The sequence below is a fragment of the Hemicordylus capensis genome, chromosome 3, assembly GCF_027244095.1.
Source record: "Hemicordylus capensis ecotype Gifberg chromosome 3, rHemCap1.1.pri, whole genome shotgun sequence".
Classification (NCBI taxonomy): domain Eukaryota; kingdom Metazoa; phylum Chordata; class Lepidosauria; order Squamata; family Cordylidae; genus Hemicordylus; species Hemicordylus capensis.
The window spans coordinates 320,576,608-320,595,513 of NC_069659.1; the positions used below are offsets into that span (position 1 = coordinate 320,576,608).

Genomic DNA, 18,906 nt, shown 5'->3' on the forward strand with positions numbered 1-18,906 from the left:
TGGTAGGAGGGACTGAATTTATTGAACAGTTGAAGCATCAGTTTGCACATCAGAAAGATTAGATCTGTGCTTCTAAAACCACTCTTATAAAAGTGAGAAAGAAGATAAAAGCTTTACAAAACAAGAATATAATGTTACATTGCATTAAAATAAAGGTTCTAGGTCCTATGTTGGGTCCAGTTCTTTAAACAAAACATTAAACACACAGCACTGAGCAACATCTTTGGTAGTGTTGGTAGAAATTAGCATCTAAATTAACTCTATAAATAATCTTAAATTTCATATTAGTGCCTTTTCATGACGGAACCCTTATTCCAGTTTTCTGGAGTAGATGTTGACTTCTTAGTCTTCCCTTTATTTCTAAGAATAACTGTTCCTGCATATCAACTTCTTGTTGCAAAATGGCTGCCTCCACGTTGATTTCTATTTTTAAACATTAACTTTTTAGAGAGCTATTTTCTCATACTAATTCACTAACACTACATCCCTCAAGCACTCCAGTCCATGGAAAAAGACATTGATGCAACACCAAATCATGACTTCTTGTGATGTCTGAACGAACATAATATGACAAACTATGGTCTGTGAGCACCAAAGCTGAACCCAGATTTACAGTATGATTCTTGTTTGCAAATCTTAGTTTGGTCAAACAGTGGTTTGATCTTACGTATGGACTAACAAACCATGGTTTGGCACATTAGCCTGCTCTTGAAGTTTGATGTTTGGGAGCGTATCAAGCAGTGGTGTAGCCACCACTGGGCAAGAGGAGACAAATGTCCCTGGGCTGCCAGGGTCTGTGGGCCACTATTGTGCCCCCTCACCCCTCTTCCTGCTTCCTAGCTAGTTAATGAAGCACTTGCTGAGAGTGCAAGGCATGGGCCCTCTCCTACTCCCAGCTGATGTTTCATTCACTGGTTGGGTGCTTTCTTTCTCTTCCTTGTTCTAAGAGAGGGAGAGAAAGAAAGCACCAGCTGGCAAATAAAGTACCAGCTGGGAGCAGACAAGAGGCTGCACGTTCCCCCTTTTCAGTACTGGCCATGTCCTCTGCATTGGTGTGTGTGACACTGACACAGGGGGCATGGCTAGTGTGGGTGGGTGACAGCCTGTCCCTGGACCACTGCCAATCCTGCTATACTCCTGGTATCAAGAGATTCTCTGGAAAGGTGGAGGGAAAGAAATACCATATAAACCATGGTTTGCCTCTATGTATGGAAAACAAACTATGGTTTTGAGTCTAAACTACATTCAGCACAAACCATGGTTTGGTACTACAGCTGAACCTACAACTAACTTCCTAGCTAAAAGCAATCACCTACTGAGAGTAATATTACTCTTATTGAAAATAACACATACTAATTAATTCATTGTTGTGTGTGCTGCTATATCACTTTAAACGTCTCTGGCTCACAGCATATGCATATTTTTTTTAAGCAGCTCTCTAAACCCTTATACATTTGTTGTCTTTGGGCAGAGCCAAGATGAGCCATTTGCATGGAACATGATTCAAAATATGTCTAGTACATTAGATCGACTGCTCCATTTGCTGTCTCTGCATCTTTTGACTTTGAAAAAGGAAACTCAAATCCAGCGAGGCGTATTAGCAAAATGTTGAGAAAGTGCACAAACGAGCACACCAGGATGATCCAGTATGAATTTGCAAATTGCTCACTTTGAGTTTTAAATATAAAGCTTCCTTCTTTATAGTTCGCTATTTTCTCTGAGAGGTGGTGGATTTTCACTTCTGATGAAAACAGTATAATGATAAGACAACTACAAGAAACTGAAAAAGAAAAAGAAAATGAAAAATTTTGTGAGTTTTCTTTTTAAAAAAACCTTTTAATCCACATCGACACAACAGGCTAATACATCTATTTTTGTTGCATTTCAGTATTTCTAAATCAGCCTTTCTAGCTGCATTCTGTGCCACAGCCCAGTCTAAAAATTAAGTCCTTTTTAAAAACATCCATGGCATGAGGACTTTAATGATCACTCTAGTGAAGTGATTATACATTAAGACATTGTGTTCCACTTATATTTCATTTCAAAACATTTTATCTTGCTTTTGCCATGCATGGTGGCCCTAAGTGGCTTACAGTCTCAAAAAGGTAAAACAATGCATTAACCATGTATAATGATGAAATAAACTTAGTTGGCCACCTGAGTTATTCATGCTTATTGAACTATTCTTATCTTGAAAAGTATCACTTAGATTGTGCTTTCTTAATAAAATAATGATGATGATGATGCCTAACATTTATATAGCACATACTGAATGTTCAAAAACGTAATGTATATTCACTAAGCAAGGGTGGACCTCATTATCTGCAGGGGTTCTGTTCCTGCAGATTACCATGGGTAATGAAACCATGGACAATGAGGCATTGAGTTTATGGGATCTTGGTGGTTAGGTTGCTAGACTCTTAAGTAATGTGATTAAAATGTTTTTTTTTAAAGGAGAAATGGGCCAAATAAAGTGCCCTAATGGGTGTCCTGCGGTTCAGCAATGCCCCCCTAAGGTCCAAAATGGTCCCAAAAAGTCACAGATTTTTTCCCCATTTTTATTTTATTTTTTTACTAAATGAGCCACAAAATGGCTCCTGCAGACAAAATGGCAGCCAGAAATTTCCTCCACAGTCATTTCCAGCCATCTAGGAACCACAGATACATGGGTTTTAACCCTTGCATATCCATGGATAACGAGGTTGAGTGTCTATTCAATACCCATGGATATGCAAATAGTAGTTCCGTATATAACATGGTTTGATCCAGGCCAGCTCTTGAACGATGCTTTTGATTAGTTAAAAAAAAATCAAATCTCCAAAGCCAGAACTCTCTAATCGAGCTGCTCCCAAACCGCCATCTTAGCTTCAACCCAGCTTTAGATTAGTTACAGCTTAGTCCAGTCCTAGAATGGGGGTGGGGCAGAGAGGAGTAGATTGCTTTGCTGTGTTAAATAACTAGAAGTATTTCTTCATTAAGTTCTTGAAGTTGTTGATTGTGCTCCACTGCCTGATCTTTGTGTACTACAACTCTTCACTCTCTGGATTCTTCAAGCACATGCTTATTGTATGCAGAAGGTCCTAGATTAAGTCCCTGGCATCACCAGGTAGAGAAGGAAAAGACCCGGGCAAGCAATCAAGTCAATGAAGACAATTCTGAGCAATGAAGACAATACTGAGCAAAATGGACCAATGATCTGAAGGCAACCTCACATTATTCCCATCTAGCAGAAAGACTACCTATTGAGCTTGGGGTTGAAGTGAGATATAAATTGGGGACTTCAACCATAACCACTACACATGGTTTAGTTTAATAATTTTTATATTGCCTTTCTGCGTTTAAAACAGGTACTATACTGGCTTTCAGCTTTGTTGATAGCTAAAGAGATTAAAACAAAGTGCCCTCAAATGATTCAGTTCTTTCATTTGCAATTGACAAAAAACCCCATGTACTTTTAATATAGGGAAAAGAAGGGAACATTAGCGGTGTGCATAAAATTGGTTTGGTTCAAGTCCAAACTGGACTCAAACAGAACCAGGCATGTTTGGTTTTGTGCCACTCACACAATCCCCCCACCGCTTGGCTTTAAGCTGTTCTGGGGTTCTAATGTAAAATAGATAGACAGACAGACAGACAGACAGACAAAGATTCACTCACCAGCAGTCTTGGGGGGTGCTGACATGGCCACCAGTGGGTCTCCGCAGTCTCCCACTCCCCTCACCGGCCTCCCCCCAAATGGGCTATTTTGGCCTATTTTGTGGTAATTCTGGCCCTTTCTCCGGTGGTGGTGGCCACTTTGGAGAGTGCAGCACATGTGTCCTGATCATTTGCATGGCCTAGGTAATGACCTGGCCATGCAAATGGCTAGGGTGCATGCGCGGCGGCCTCCAAAATGGCCACCACCACCGGGAAAGGTGCAGAATGGTCCTTAGAGGACCGGAGGGAGGCTGGCGGGGGAGAGGGAAACAGCGGAGACACCCCTCCCTCCAATGGTCATGCCAGCATCCTCAAGGTCTCTGGACCCACTGGGAAGAGATTCTTTTTTAAAAAAAAAAAATAATAATGTTAGAACCTCTGAGCCAACCCTGAGCTGGCTGGGGTGGGTGGTGGGCCGGTTTCAGCTCAAGAGCATGCCCTCAAGCTGAACTAGTTTGATGGTGAGCCAGCTCGACCTTGAGCCGGTTCACACATCCCTAGGGGACATTAGGAATAGGTACACAGTTCTGAAATCTGTTTTCCCCAGGCCCGCTGGCTCTCTTTGCTCACAACACCTATACACAAGTTTCTACAAATACCCACTTACCTCCTTCCATTTCCTGCATGCATTTTCTAGCACTCCACCAGAGCCTTCCATGAGGCGTGGCGAGGCAGCTGATGACTGGGGTGCCATCAGGGTGGCAAGATGCCCCCTGCCACTGCCATCGGAGCAGCTCCTCCAGACTCATCCAACAGCTGTAAGCTTTGCAAGGAGTGCCTCTCCTCACCCTCCTGGCAAAGCTTGCAAGAAATGCAAAGAGAAAAGAGGAGGCTGCTGGCAACCTTCCCTCCTCCCTGTGCCATTTACAAAGCTCACAAGGGCTGGTTTTGAAAGGGGGCTGGCCCCCACCAGAATTGCAAGGCAAGACAGCACTTGCCCAATATTGCCTCGGGTGTCACAATTTCTTTGGCTGCACTGCAGTGTTCCCTCTTATTATTTTCATCTCTGTGCAGAATGAGTTTTGTTCTGGGTGGCAGTATCAAGGCACTGGGTGCGCACCTGCATTCAGAGTGGGGCCTTCCTAAATCAACCTGAGTGGACATCAGAAAACCTGTGAGCATGCACATGTGCACACACCTTAGAGGAAATAGTGCTGTAGGGATGTGTGAACTGGTTCAAATTCGAACCAGGGTGGTTCAAAGGTTCGAAATCGAACCAAACCAGCCATCAGGTTCGAGCTGCAGGTTCGAATTTGAACCAAACAGGGGGGTGGTTTGATTTGAACCAGTTTGAACTGGTTTGGACCGGTTTGGACCTCCAAAAGTGGATGGGGTGGCAGCTGGCACCCATGGGTACCTACCACCTAAACCCCAAAGCAATCGGACACTCGTACGATTTTTTATGAATTTTTGAAATTTATATATTTTTTCTCATAGGGTATAATGGGACTCGAACCAGCCCATTATTCCCTATTGTGCAGCACGTATGGGTGCCAATAACCACCCAAACGCTGAAGCAATCAGACACTCCTACGATTTTTTTTAATGAATATTTGAAATATTTTTAATTATTTTTCTCATAGGGTATAATGGGACATGAACCAGCCCATTATCCCCTATTGTGGAGCACCTAGGGGCACAAAAGTGGGGGGTGGTTGGCACCCTCTGTGCACTAGACCACCACTCACTCTGGGCCACCCCAGCACCCCACAAGTGGCTTTAAGGTTTTTCTCCATAGGGAAGAATGGAGGTTTCAGCAGCCCCATAACAGAACTTGTGCTAGGGTGGCCCAGAGCGAGGGTGCCAACCATCCCCATGGGTTGCTAACCCATGGGGTACTGGGTTTTGTTGTTTCTGAAGTGTTCTGAGTGTAGATTCTTTGGTAGCATATAAGATTTTCAATGACAAACCATGAATCCACTCTCATTGCTAACCTTAAAGACACATAAACTTCAAAAATAACTTAAAAACCAGCCCTTTGCCCAATTTCTTTCAAATAATTCTGATAGCTTCCTTGCCCACCCTGGGAACTACCACCCACCACACTCCACTCTAGGACACCCCTTTCCCCCCGATGTGAAGCTATACATTTGCTGCAATCCTCATTATTCCCTATGAGGAATTAAAAATACTTTTAAAATTCACCAATAATCAGAGGAGTGTCCAATTGCCTTGGGGGTTTGTGGGTGGTAGGAACCCCTAACTATCTACCACTCACCCCACTTTTGTGCCCCTAGGTGCTCCAAAATAGGGGATATGGGCTGGTTCATGTCCCATTATACTCTATGAGAAAAATAATTAAAAATATTTCAAATATTCATTAAAAATCGTAGAGTGTCCGATTGCTTCAGGGTTTGGGTTGCTGTTGGCACCCATGGATGTTCCACAATAGGGAATAATGGGCTGGTTGGAGTCCCATTATAACCTATGAGAAAAAATAAAAATAAAATTCAAAAAATCATAAAAAATCATACGAGTGTCCGATTGCTTGGGGGTTTGGGTGGTAGGTACCCATGGGTACCAGCTACCACCCCACCCACTTTTGGAGGTCCAAACCAGTCCTAACTGGTCCTAACCAGTTAGAAACTGGTTTGAATTCGAACCGAACCGGAGGGTGGTTCAAGCAAAACCAAAACCGAACCACCCCCTCCTGGTTCAAACCTGGTTCGAATTCAAACTGAACCGGGCAAACCAGTTCTATGCACATCCCTACAGTGCTGCCCCTGCGCTTCACTGTCCATGCATCCTACACAGCTCTGCCTCCCCACTTCTCTTCAATCAAGAATGTTAATTGGCTAATTAAGAACCCATAACCCAATGGTGACCCGTGCAAATGGGCTAGGGAAGCAGAAAACAAGCTGCAGATGTGGGGCTGGATGCTCTCATTCCACCACGCACACCTCTTCCTCTCTCGTCTTGCCCCACTCTGAGCCCAGTTGGCTGGTAATTCCCCCAAGGGGAGCTCAATCCCAATTGGGCAAGTGACTAGATTGCTGGAAAAGGGGAGGGGTGAGACAAGAGAGGTGGATGGGATGGAAGTGGGGGGCATCAAGCCCCAGCACCGTGGCTCATTTTCTACCTCCTCCTCTCATTAGCACTGGCTGTCATCACTGCCATAACCTTTCCCAGAACCTGGGAACCCAGAACATCATCAGCAACAAGAGCATGAGCTTAGAGCTTTGGACATATTTATGGTAAAACCAGAATTAGGTGGTTTCCTTCTGTGGTCATGTGCTGAACAGTTTTTCTTTGTGTGTCTCAAGTAATTAAATTTGGTATAGGGCACATATTGGAGACCCCCTTGGAAATGAGAATGCTTCAGCATGTGGTAGATGCCAGATTTCGTTGCATGGTGGGAAGAAGAGGGATAAAGCTAAATAAGAGGGAAATGATGGTGGGAGAGAAAATTACCTACTTGCAGGGATGTATCTAGGGTGCAGGCAGGCCACGTGCCCCGGGTGCCACTTGAAGTGGGGCGCCATTTTTTAAAAATTAAAAATTAAAAAAATGGCCATTGAAAACAAAATGGCCACCGCACATGCTCAAATGGCCTCTGTGAGGCCCTAGGCCATGCCAGGCCTTGCAGAGGCCAGTTGAGCATGCACGGCAGCCATATTGTTTTCAGCGGCCATTTTATATATAAATGGCCACCGCACATGCTCAAAATGGTCCCCTAGAGGCCAGAGGGGGAACCTTTGCAGACCCCCCATCCCACCCCACGGCCTTTAGGAAGCCCCCCCCGAAGGGGCTACAGGTAATTTTTTTAAAAAAATCAATATAATATAAGTCACTGTACACATATTCAGACTGGCACTATGTACAGAGAATCAGGGCTTGTGAATACTGAGCTGAAGCTTATGAGCTAGGATTGTATTCATTTGCTCTTACATTGCTTCTTGTGATAAGTGAGTTAAATGTGATGTCTTAATAATATGGCTATTAATGGTGAGTTTGTCTTTGAATCAATGTGAAAGCCTTAATATTAAGGCCCACTGGGAGTTCCTTGCTCTCTTTCTCTCATTTTAACTGTCTTTCTGAAATACTAGAATATATTCCAAGCAGTGACACAGTTTACTCTGCATATCCTTTAATTATTTTCAGAGTATCTGGGAAAAGTCAAATTCTCCATTTATTTTTAAAACTTATGTAATAGTGATGCTACAATGCATAGTAGAGAATTAGAGAAGCACTTCTGTTTAGTTTCCCAAGTACACCTCCACATAGTATTTGGGTATTTCATGAGCCCCAGCATATTGAAATTTGTAGTTTCTCGGCATTTTTTGGTCTGGCTACGTCCACTGCTAAATAGTTTTTGAAATATTAAAAGATTAACGAGCTTGACTTGTATTTTTCAGCTGATATTATGGTAAAGTTATCTGAAAGATGGGTGTCAGATGCTTGGACAGGGGGCGCAATTTCAATGCTTGCCCTAGGCGCTATTTTCCCTAGATACTCCTCTGCCTACTTGTGTGTGTTTCCGTTTAAGAAAGAAGTGGCAAAAGCAGGCTAAAATTAGGCTGTGACAAATACATTGATTGACTGTTCTGTTCCAGTCATACCTTTCTCTCCAAAGCTCTGATGAACCGAACCATGGCAAAATATTTTCATGCAGAATTATATTAGAAGACTTACATGATATGAAGGTCCACAGGTAAAGTCCTAATGGACCATGCAGTGTTTCATAGGGTTTACCAAATGCATTGTACATGAAGAACCCTGTTCCAATCAGGGCAAACACTAACAGCACCAAACAGAAGACGATGACACTAACATGGATACTTGCAGGGATAATTTTGAACAAATCTGGAAAAACTAAAAAGAAACAAATATGGTATTATTGAAAACATTAAGAAAGGTTGTCATTTTTGAAAAATTCAACATGCTTATTCTACTGGAGCATTAAAAATCCATTAAATTCCATGGCATGTAAATTGAAAAAGGACCAGTTGTTAGCAAATTAATTCTAAATAGTTATAAACCATAAAGACAACTTTTCATAAAATTCTGCTGTGTCATATTGATCAGTGAAAAGCAACTAGCAGTGTCTAAACCTTAGTCTGGTGTTGTCCACTATGTATATAATTTATTGTCCTCTCTGTGCTCACTGAAAAACCCACTTACATTTCTGTGCTTAAAGGCCCAGGCCCTTATCTCAGGGACCAAGAAAACTGTAACAAGAAGGATACACATGAGAACTGAACTATGTGTGAAGAGCAACACTGTGCATAATAACAGAATGATATAATGTCAACATTAAGTTCTGATACATATCAATTGTATCAATTTAAATATCAATTTAAAAATTTTAAGCTGGTTTTAAATGATTTTAATGTTAATGTTTGAATGATTTTAATTGTTTAATTGATTTAGTTTTTATTTTAACTGTTAATTGATTTTAATTGTTTTTATTTGTTGTAAACTGCCCTGAGCCATTTTTGGAGGGGCAGTATATCAATCAATCAATCAATCAAATAAATAAATAGTCTGGAAGAAAACTACTGGTATGACCCTTGCAACCTAGCTTTAGGATTTCCATCTTCAGGAGAATTAGAGGTGTACTTAAACAAAAGCAATTTCAGTCTTAGATTAAGGCTGAGAAATTTACATTTGAATTTATTCATTTAGGAATGAATATTGAACATATTCATGTGGTGACAGCCACCAGTCTGGATGGCTTTAAAAGGGGCCTAGATAAATTCATGGAGGACAGGGTCTATCAATGGCTACTAGTCTGAGGGCTATAGGCCACCTCTAGCCTAAGAGGCAAGATACCTCTTAGTACCAGTTGCAGATGGGCAACAGCAGGAGAGAGGGCATGCCCTCAGCCCTTGCCTGTGGGCTCCCCAGAGGCATCTAGTGGGCCAGGGTATGAAACAGGATGCTGGACTAGATAGGCCTTGGGCTTGATCCAGCAGGGCTGTTCTTATATAGCTGTATATGGCAAGAATCACCTGGAGAATATAAGGGTCTTGCTCATATGTATGAATCGACAACAGGCAGATGCTATGTAACTCTCAATAAACAGAATAATATCCGGGTCTTCCAGAAGTGGAGGGTGAGATCCTGCCTACATGTTACATTCATTTGGTGAAAAGAAGCCATGTATAATCCAGACTCATCGTTAAGAATTCTGAAGGCTCCCCCAGAGGCAGACAAAGAAATTTGATGGGGATTGTTCACTGTCCCACTTGGCAGCTGCTTTACACAGTTTTTTAAAAAGTATGTTCCTTTTGTTCTACAAGATTCAATCAGCCAGGGATAATGTAGCCAGGATTATAGTGTCACATTTCATGTAGCCAATCAGATCTAGAAACATGATGGCATAACAAAGCCAAATCAGAGCTAGGGCAATGCTTTCCGCCCTCACTCTGAATGGGAGAACATTTTTACCTCATTTCAATGGCCCCTGAATTAATGCCGAAACATGGGCATATTCTTTATTTTTCTGAAACACACCTCCTGTTTGGGCGCAACCCAATGTAAGTACAGTATATATGCATAGTAAATAAATCAACAAATATTTAGACGAGAGTGGCTTGTGGCTTGCCACGAAAGGGTGATTTCTAAATACTTCTGCACAGTTAGTGAAAACAGATATTTTAGAACGAATCACAGAATACAGTTTAACTGCTCCTAGTCCACAGGGGTGTGATTAAACTGGTGTTAATAACTCCTTAGAACTGCCTGACTGTGGTTAGAACATGCTGAGAAAGATCTATGTAGGCACTTCAAATAAATTTATCTACCATGTAAAATGTAAATTACCAGCAAGTGGGTTTGTAGTCTGTAAAACAGTCAGCAAGGTGAAAAGCTATCTAAGATTGAGCCAACATGGTCTAGCTACTATCATTTTATCTCTTTACAGAAGACAGATTCCTGAGAATTCAGTTTTCATCCCCCCCCATCAAGTTTTTAGCCTATAAGGCTGTTTAGTCAAATTCTTTCTAAAAGTCTCAGAAGCTGGTGTGTGTGTGTAAGGGTACTGAATTACCATGATGCCACAGCAGGGGTCAACTCCAACTTTATTGTTTGTTTGTTTGTTTATTTATTTGATTTATATACCGCCCTTCCAAAATGGCCCAGGGTGATTTACAACAAAATAAAAACAATTAAAACCAGTTAACAATTAAAATCAAAACTATAAAAACAGAATAAAACCAATTAAACATCCAAAGAGCTAAAAACCCTGGAAAACCAGGTCAAACATTTAAAACAGTTTACAGTAGTTTAAAAACCCTGGAAGACCAGGCAAAACAGATAGGTTTTAAGGTTTCTCCTGAAAGACAGTAATGAACTCAAATTACGGATTTCTGCGAGGAGTGCATTCCATAGCCCAGGAGCAGTTACAGAGAAGGCCCACCTCTAAGTCGCCACCAGATGAACTGGTGGTAACTGGAGATGGACCTCCTCAAATGACCTTAAAGTGCGGTGGGGATCATGCAGAAGAAAGTGCTAAGTTGTCAAAAACCAGGACTAGATGCCAGCCCCGGGGGTTTAAAAGAGGAGAAAGGGGTGGACTTCAACATAGACAAGGCCAAGTTCCAGAGAAAGCAGAGCAGGAACTAAGGCCATAAGAAAATTCTTATGGCTAGGGCTTGAAAGGGCTTGAGGTCTGTGAGGTTCATTAACCGGATGTGAGTTCTGTGAGGTTCATTAACTGGATGTTAGGCGCAACTATGCATGCATATGCATAATAAAACAGGTTGTAGAACTGAGCTTTTCTTGTTGCAGAATTTTGTGTGGGTATTTATACTTAACTTTTATATCGCCTTTCATAAAAAAAACCCCAGAAAATCACATTTAACATAATACTATAAAATTACACAATGAAAATATTAAAATGGAATATAAAAATACAAATCTAATTAAAAGTTTTAAAAACATACACAATATGTTACATGAATGAATGAATGAATGACTAAAACCATGTAATACAAAGCAGTGTACACACACACACACACAACCTTGGTTATATTATATAATGCAATTGACCTTTATTATGCTTATCGTCATTCCATGCCACTGGAGGTACAGGCAATTTTCCTCGATAGCTGCATTTAGAACTTTTACATATCATTAAAGTTTTATAGGTGACTATCAGGGAAAATTTAATTCCACAGCAATGTTGCCCTGGAAGCAAAACCGTCCCTTCATTATAACGAATTAATCCGTGTGCCAGTGGCCTTTAGAAAACGAACTGCTGACCCAGAAACTGACGAGAGCCAGAGTAAATGAAGCGGAAGGCTTTCCTGAGCCTGAATAGGTTTACAGGCAGAGCAAATTCACGTTACAATTAAAAGAGTGGCTGGTAGGGAGAACATTTAATGGGAGCAAACGTAGGGCTAAAACAGGGCAGATGATTTAATCCATTATTCTCAGTCATGCTATATGGTGCTTCAGTGTATTAAAATGCAAACCCATCTATCATTCGTAAATTGTATTATTTCCTGGGACATTTACAACAATGTGGGTCTTGCTGTGGATGTAGTTAAGAGCAACCAATGGCCACGCTGAGTGTGACGCAGGAGGTATATGACTGCATCTGGGACATTTGTCGGTCTCCAGCCTTGTTTCTGTTCTGCTTCATCTCCACTTGCCTACCTATCTCTCCTGGGCGCTTTCCAGATTACATGCGAAACAGGGGTAAAATGCTTCAACTTGGCAGGATCGTATTGAAAATGATCCCCAGAATCTCAAACTCCTACAATGGGAAAATACAGCTATTTTTCTGCAATGAACTTGCAATGTTGTAGCACTATAACGCAAAGATAAAATCTGATAGGCGGCATCAGAAATGTGAACGGCACTCTGCTGTCAGCGCAGGGACTGCAGTGTTACAGCACAGGAAGTACGGAAGCACACTTAGGAGATCCATAGTGACACTGTTGTAGGGTCACACTTAGGAGATCCGTTGTAGGGTTTAATCTGGAAAGTGCCCTGCTTCTATACTTGTCTGATGAGAACAAATCTCCACAGGTATTCTAGTAGGGATGGGCCTGGACCGTTGAAATAGCCTCTGGACCGGTCCGGACCTGGGTGGTCCGGTTCGGGTGGGGGGGTACCTTTAAGAGCGGCGGGAGGGTTTACTTACCCCTCCCGCCACTTTCCCAATCTTTCGCCATAATTGCCAGAGTAATTGGGGCGGCAGGATATCTCCCTGCCTCCCCTTCCCCGACGTTGCTGGGAAAACTCCCAGCAGTCCTTTGCGTGGCGCCGAGTTTTCCCAGCACTGTAAGATATTCCCCTCAGGGGATGGAGATACTCTGGGAAGAGCAGAAGGTTCCAAGTTCCCTCCCTGGCTTCTCCAAGATAGGGCTGAGAGAGATTCCTGCCTGCAACCTGGGAGAAGCCTCTGCCAGTCTGTGTAGACAATACTGAGCTAGATGGACCAATGGTCTGACTCAGTATACGGTAGCTTCCTATGTTCCTATTTCTGCAATGAAGGAAGTAAAAACCAACTCCTGAGCATGTTCACTTAGTAGGAAGTCCCACTGAGTGTAATGGGACTTACCCTCAGGTAGATACACTGTGTAGGATGATAGCCTTAACAGTATAAACTATACCACGCAAGTCCCTTCCCAAGTATAGGCAGGTCTCTAGTGTCTTTAAGGCCGTGCCCAGGGGTGTAGCTATAATTGAGGGCATGGGTTCAAAGAACCCACCCGCCCACTCCTGAGGTCCCCCCAGCTCCACTCCTCCCTATTTTCTTTATTATCTCTCTCACTCCAAGGTGCTGCCAGGGAGAGCAGCGAACACAGCCCCACTCTCCCCTAGTGACACCCCTGGATTTGCCCAAGCCACATACTTGAAATTGACTCATTGGGGCATGTTCCCTTGTTTTGTAACTTTTATGCTGATGCCCGGAAACAACTAATAGCACTTTTACTGGCCACTTTTTTCTGATAGATCCACATAAACTGCTTATCAGCTGTTGGTCTGCTATGGATCCCCTTGGCAGGGGTTAATTTGAGAGGAGAGCTGGTCTTGTGGTAGCAAGCACGATTTGTCCCCCTAGCTAAGCAGGGTCCACCCTGGTTGCATTTGAATGGGAGACTTGATGTGTGAGCCCTGGAAGAGATTCCGCTCTAGGGATGGAGCCACTCTGAGAAGAGCAGAAGGTTTCAGGTTCCTTGGCATCTCCAAGATAGGGCTGAGAGAGATTCCTGCCTGCAACCTTGGAGAAGCCACTGCCTGTCTGTGTAGACAATACTGAGCAAGATAGACCGATGGTCTGACTCGGTATATGGCAGCTTCCTATGTTCCTGGCAGTGGCTGCTAACAGCAGAAGGCAGATGGTTATGAAACCTGTAAGCAACAACCTTTTGGGCTGCTCAAGCCTGGGTTGTTGTTATTTTGCTGTTAGTACTGCTCCCTACATGTGCTTCTGGGGGTAGGGGCAAGGGGCAGTTGCCCCCTCCCCTGAATCAGGCAGTCTATTTGAATTAAATGGGGCTTACTCCCAGGTTAGTGGGTATAGGATTGCAGCCTTTGCCCCACCCTCGAAAAAGTCCTGTGGATGCCCATGGCTCCCTGTAAAGTTTTGTATTTGGATATTTCTGTTAAAATTTGGCCCATTGACGCTAATATGTGATTGCATTACATATACCATATATGTTGGTATGTGGTAACCCTATTAGTGCATGGCAAATGTTGTTGAATCATTCGATTCTTCCCCACTTCCCAAAAGTGCTTGGGGGAGAAAAAACTCACCTTACTACAGTAACAGTGTACGCTTCCTTTCCTGTCTCATTGAACCGCTAACATAGCACACTTGAGCCATGCTAGTTGGAAGAAGGAACATGCTAATACTTGGGCTGAAGTAGAGTTCAAGCGGCAATTAATCAAGAGGCAACTGTCTCTGTAGGCCATAGCTGGGATCCACACATTGGATCCCATGAGCCACTGAGGAGATTCTTATGATCGGCAAAAAGCAGGCTAAGGGAGCCTAGCCCACTTTTTGCCGATTGTCTGCTGCCACGGGAGCTGCGTGGCTTCCGGCAGCAAACCTCCCAAAGTACCCCTCCCCTTAGCCGAGGTTAACGGAATGAGCGCTCCGTTAACCACGTCTTTCTGATCATTTATTGCCACAGTGCAGCTCCGCGGCATGGCAACACACGAGGAGACCCCCGCCGGGAGGCTGAAACAAGCTTCCCGGCCCTGGGGGTCTCTCCAGGATGGCCCGCGAGCTTGTGCGGGGCATCCTGGATCTTCAGGGGGCCGCATGCCCCCCGATCCCCGCCAGATCCGTGACAGAGCCGGCAGTCGTGTGGGCGGCCAATCCGGCTGCCCAGGGCTGCAATTGTGATAGTCTGCGGGGAGAGCGGGTTAAGCCTGCAAACCCTCTTAAGGCGGGTCTCGCTGATCATGAGACCTCATTGTCCCCTCATTGTCTCAGACTGCTATCCTGTGTATACTTGCCTAAGAGTAGTACAACTGAGAAAAGTGGCACTTATTTATGAGTAAACATGTATAGGATGTCACTGTTAGGGGCGCTGCTTATGGGATTGGACTGTAAGCCAGTCTGACAGGCCCATGACATTAATAAACAAAATCTAACTACTGCTTTCTACTTTCCATTCTGAAAATTCACAGCAGACTGCAACTCGAAAAGTAGAATAGCAACATACTGTGACAGCAGGGGTAAGTAATAACAAGGAGAACTTTCAGAGATGTCTTACAAATGGCTAAGCCGCCTACAGAATTTAATTAGACCAAGCAATTCTCCATAATAACCTAAATGAATTTGGTCTACTACCTCTTCAAAAAATAGAAATGTAGTCAATCATTTTCATGCATACAGTTAAGGAAATACACAAAAATGACTCCTGCAAGTGGTGCTGTCTTCGCAAGATTGCTTGCAAATTGTTTTTGGTAAGAAAATAAATGTGATATGGCATATGATGAGCTGCTGTGCTCATGTCCATGATTTCTTTTTAATATGGTGCTCTCTGTATAAGTTGAGCGTGTGACTATTTTAACGATCTTTTCTCCTGGAAGGTAAACGGATAACTGCATGCAGTTCTGCACCTCCAGTCATGCATATTAGTAGCACAATACATGTTGTACTTTCCCAATTAAGACTCAATTCTATACACCCTTACTTGGAAGTAACCATTGAGCTCAATGTGGCTTGCTTCTGAGTAAATCTGAATAGGCTGTGGCATTTAGATTTTTCATTATTCATGCTCTGTTTTTTCAGAATGCAAATAAATACCTGCATTAGTTCTTTCTCTGCCCTTCCCCCAAAAGCAACAAAAATACAAAGCACTAATTGAAAAGGAGTGTGTGGAGTGTGTGTGTTTTAAAATAAGATCGCCGTCATATGCACACGTACTTGCTGGGAGGGGGCCCTACTGAAAACAGTGCGTCTTACTTCTGAATAAAGATGCACAGGATCAGTCTGCATGTTTGTTCTTCCAACTAACAAGGTGCATCAACATTACATTTTGAGAGAAGAAGCCCATTCCTGATATTATAGCAGCAGCATCTCATACTTCCCACCTGTGAATTCTCCGGGAGAAAAAGGGGCACGCTTGTGTACTTATCTGTCAGACCATGCTAGCATGCACTAAAGTATTAAATAATTCAAATGCCATTGTTGCTACTTACATGCAAACCGAAAAGGTCTCCCTCCGAGTCCGCATTGTCTAACCATCTCCCCATAGAAAAGTCCATACTGAATTTCACCAATAAACTTCTCTAATTCTTGCCCGGTTGCGTTGACCAGCAGCGCTCCCGTTTTGCAGAGGATTCTTCCTTTGATCCACAGCTGAGTCCCGATGGCTGCGGCAATACCCAGAGCGCAAGCAAAACTTAGTACACCAGCTATGCAGAAAACAACTTTCTTCTGTTGGGCTGGCATATATAATCCTAGCCGGCAGTCAGGCAACTTGAAAATATGGTCTCGAATAAAACCTTTAGCAAAGTGTTTCCCCCCCAGTGTGCTTCCTCTGTGCTACTCGAGAACAAAGGTTTAAGATAACAGATGGAACCCTCGGTGTAATTTGATGAATGCCTCCCTCTTGTCACAGCCCTTTGTCTGATTGGGTGAGAGGCACATTCTAGACTTGACTCTCTGGTTAAGTTAGCAACTGTGCAAAATAAGTTATGCAGGTTCAAAATGCTTTAAAGGGGGCTTTAAAAGTTGGTACTGTGAAATACCTTCTGATTTTTATTCTGTGTTGTATAATATTGAAGAAATGTGCATTCAAAAAACAGAAGGCCTTGGAATAAGCGACTAAATTTCTTTCTTTCTTTCTTTCTTTCTTTCTCAACATATTTTTATACTGCCCAAAACTTACATCTCTGGGAGGTTAACAACACAAAATAAATGAGAACATAAAAATTAAAACAATAGTTAAAATAAACAGCAAACAAGTTAAAACATGACAATTTAAAATTCTAAAACAATGTTTTAAAATAGTGTTACTATTAAAACAGTATTTAAGTAAAAGGCTGGGTGAACAGATGTGTCTTTAAAGATTATTTTTTAAATTGTCAGAATAGAGTTGATGCTACGCTATTGTGGTTGGTGTATTTAGATGGGGCATTTGAGAGGAGGGCAGATGGAACAATCAGAGGTGCAGCTAGGTAATTTTGGAGCCTGGACCTAAAAGCCTTTGGAAGGCCCCCCAGCCCCTGAAAATTAAGCATCATCATGCTCCTCCAGGCAACCACACCACCCAGGATAGACTAAAGAGGATTTGGGGGGCCCCAGGGGCTATGGAGGCCCTGGACCTCAGCCCTGAAGTCCAGGGGTAAGAGCACCTCTGGATTAGTCTAAGACTGCTCACCACACAGCAGTTCAGTCTGGATGCTTTGCTTTAATCTACTTTGGTTCCATTTGAGCCAATGCAAATCCAAGTATTCGAACCTAGCTGATCTGTAGGTTGGGCAGTCTGTCGTTTTCAACATGTTTTTATCAAATATGTCGACTTTTTGAGTGCAGTGAGAAATTGGCTTCAATGGGGTGAGACAGGCTTACTGCAAAGCTTATGCATTTTCTAGATCCTAGTCGTAGTTATATCACTGCAAGTCCCCAGTGAATACTCCAGGATATGTGTAATAGTAGCATCTATCCATTTAATTTAAGCTTGTTCCAAATTAAATCATTCTCAAACAGTTTGCACTGTACACATGGTGCACCAAGCAAATCAGTACTTAAGTAGATGCACACCAAGAGCTGTGCCCAGCACCATGTCATGAAACATTATATTATAACAGTATCTTGGCAAGGTATATCAATTTCATAGAGAGATACATATACAGGTAACAGCTTTCCTCTTGCTTTTGTCCACAACTCCTTTTCTTTGGTGGCATTCCAGAGGGGATGCCAAATGCAAATCTTCCAGTTGGCATTCTGTCTAGTAGGATAGATTTTTCCCTTGTTGTTGTTGCACTGTTTTAGTGACTGACATTCTCCTGACTAAATTATTCAGTAGTCAGGGGCATAACTATAATAGGGCAAGGGGAGACAGTTGTCTGGGGGCCCACTGCCTTGGGGCCCCCCCCAGAGGCAAGTCACATGACCGAATCCCCCAGCCGTTCACCCGCCCGGGCTTCCTTGAGTTGTATTCATCCTCCCAAATTGATGTGAGTGTTAAGACCTGAAGCTACCAGAATAGCATGTCTTTCTCTCGTACCATTAAATGACTTGCATCGTCCACAATTTGCAAAACCTTAAAATAATTTAGGATGATGTTCTATTGTGGCACATAGGTGTTTATACACACACACACACACACACACACACACACACAATGCTTTTTATTACCACTATTCAGCCTCCTTTAAGATTTCTTTACTTCATGAGCTGAGCTTTAGTGAGGGGGGGCCATTTTAAAATCTTGTCTTTGGGCCCACTCCAACTTTGCTACACCCCTGTCAGTAGTACTATTCAGGAGTTACTCTAAAGGGCTACTAAAGTTCAATTTAACTTCATCTAGTACAAATAGATTTATGCCAAGTCCTTCAAAACATCTTGAAAAACAGATCTTGATAGAACAATTTTCAAATTTCTGAGCTACACAAAATATCTCTACCGTTTAAGGCAGGGAGACACAACCTTGGCTGTCCAGTGGCTGTTGAACTACCATAATCCCCAGTCACATTGTAGCTAGGGATGGTGGGAGTTGTAGTTCAACAAAGGTAGCCAAGGTTGGCAACCAGTAGCCAAAGCTGCCTATCTCTTCTTTAATGTGTACAGTACGT

At 42.8% G+C, this 18,906-nt stretch overlaps 1 protein-coding gene across 1 annotated transcript; it reads right to left on the bottom strand.

Moving 5' to 3' along the window:
* On the bottom strand, positions 1-16,646 carry CLRN1 (clarin 1). Its single transcript, XM_053310108.1, has 3 exons — positions 16,306-16,646; positions 8,329-8,508; positions 1-1,780 (listed from the first exon to the last, which is right to left on the bottom strand). The coding sequence occupies exons 1-3, from the start codon at positions 16,556-16,558 to the stop codon at positions 1,515-1,517; spliced, it is 699 nt and encodes a 232-aa protein (XP_053166083.1). The 5' UTR covers positions 16,559-16,646; the 3' UTR covers positions 1-1,514.
* Between the last annotated feature and the right edge of the window lie 2,260 nt (positions 16,647-18,906).

Excerpts from the sequence above, each read along its gene's own strand:
- CLRN1 (XM_053310108.1), bottom strand. The coding sequence starts at position 16,558 with ATGCCAGCCCAACAGAAGAAAGTTGTTTTCTGCATAGCTGGTGTACTA. Across the intron at positions 8,509-16,305 it reads GAGACCTTTTCGGTTTGCAT|TTTTTCCAGATTTGTTCAAA; the intron begins GTAAGTAGCAAC and ends GTTTCTTTTTAG. Across the intron at positions 1,781-8,328 it reads CCTGTGGACCTTCATATCAT|TTTCTTGTAGTTGTCTTATC; the intron begins GTAAGTCTTCTA and ends TTTCTTTTTCAG.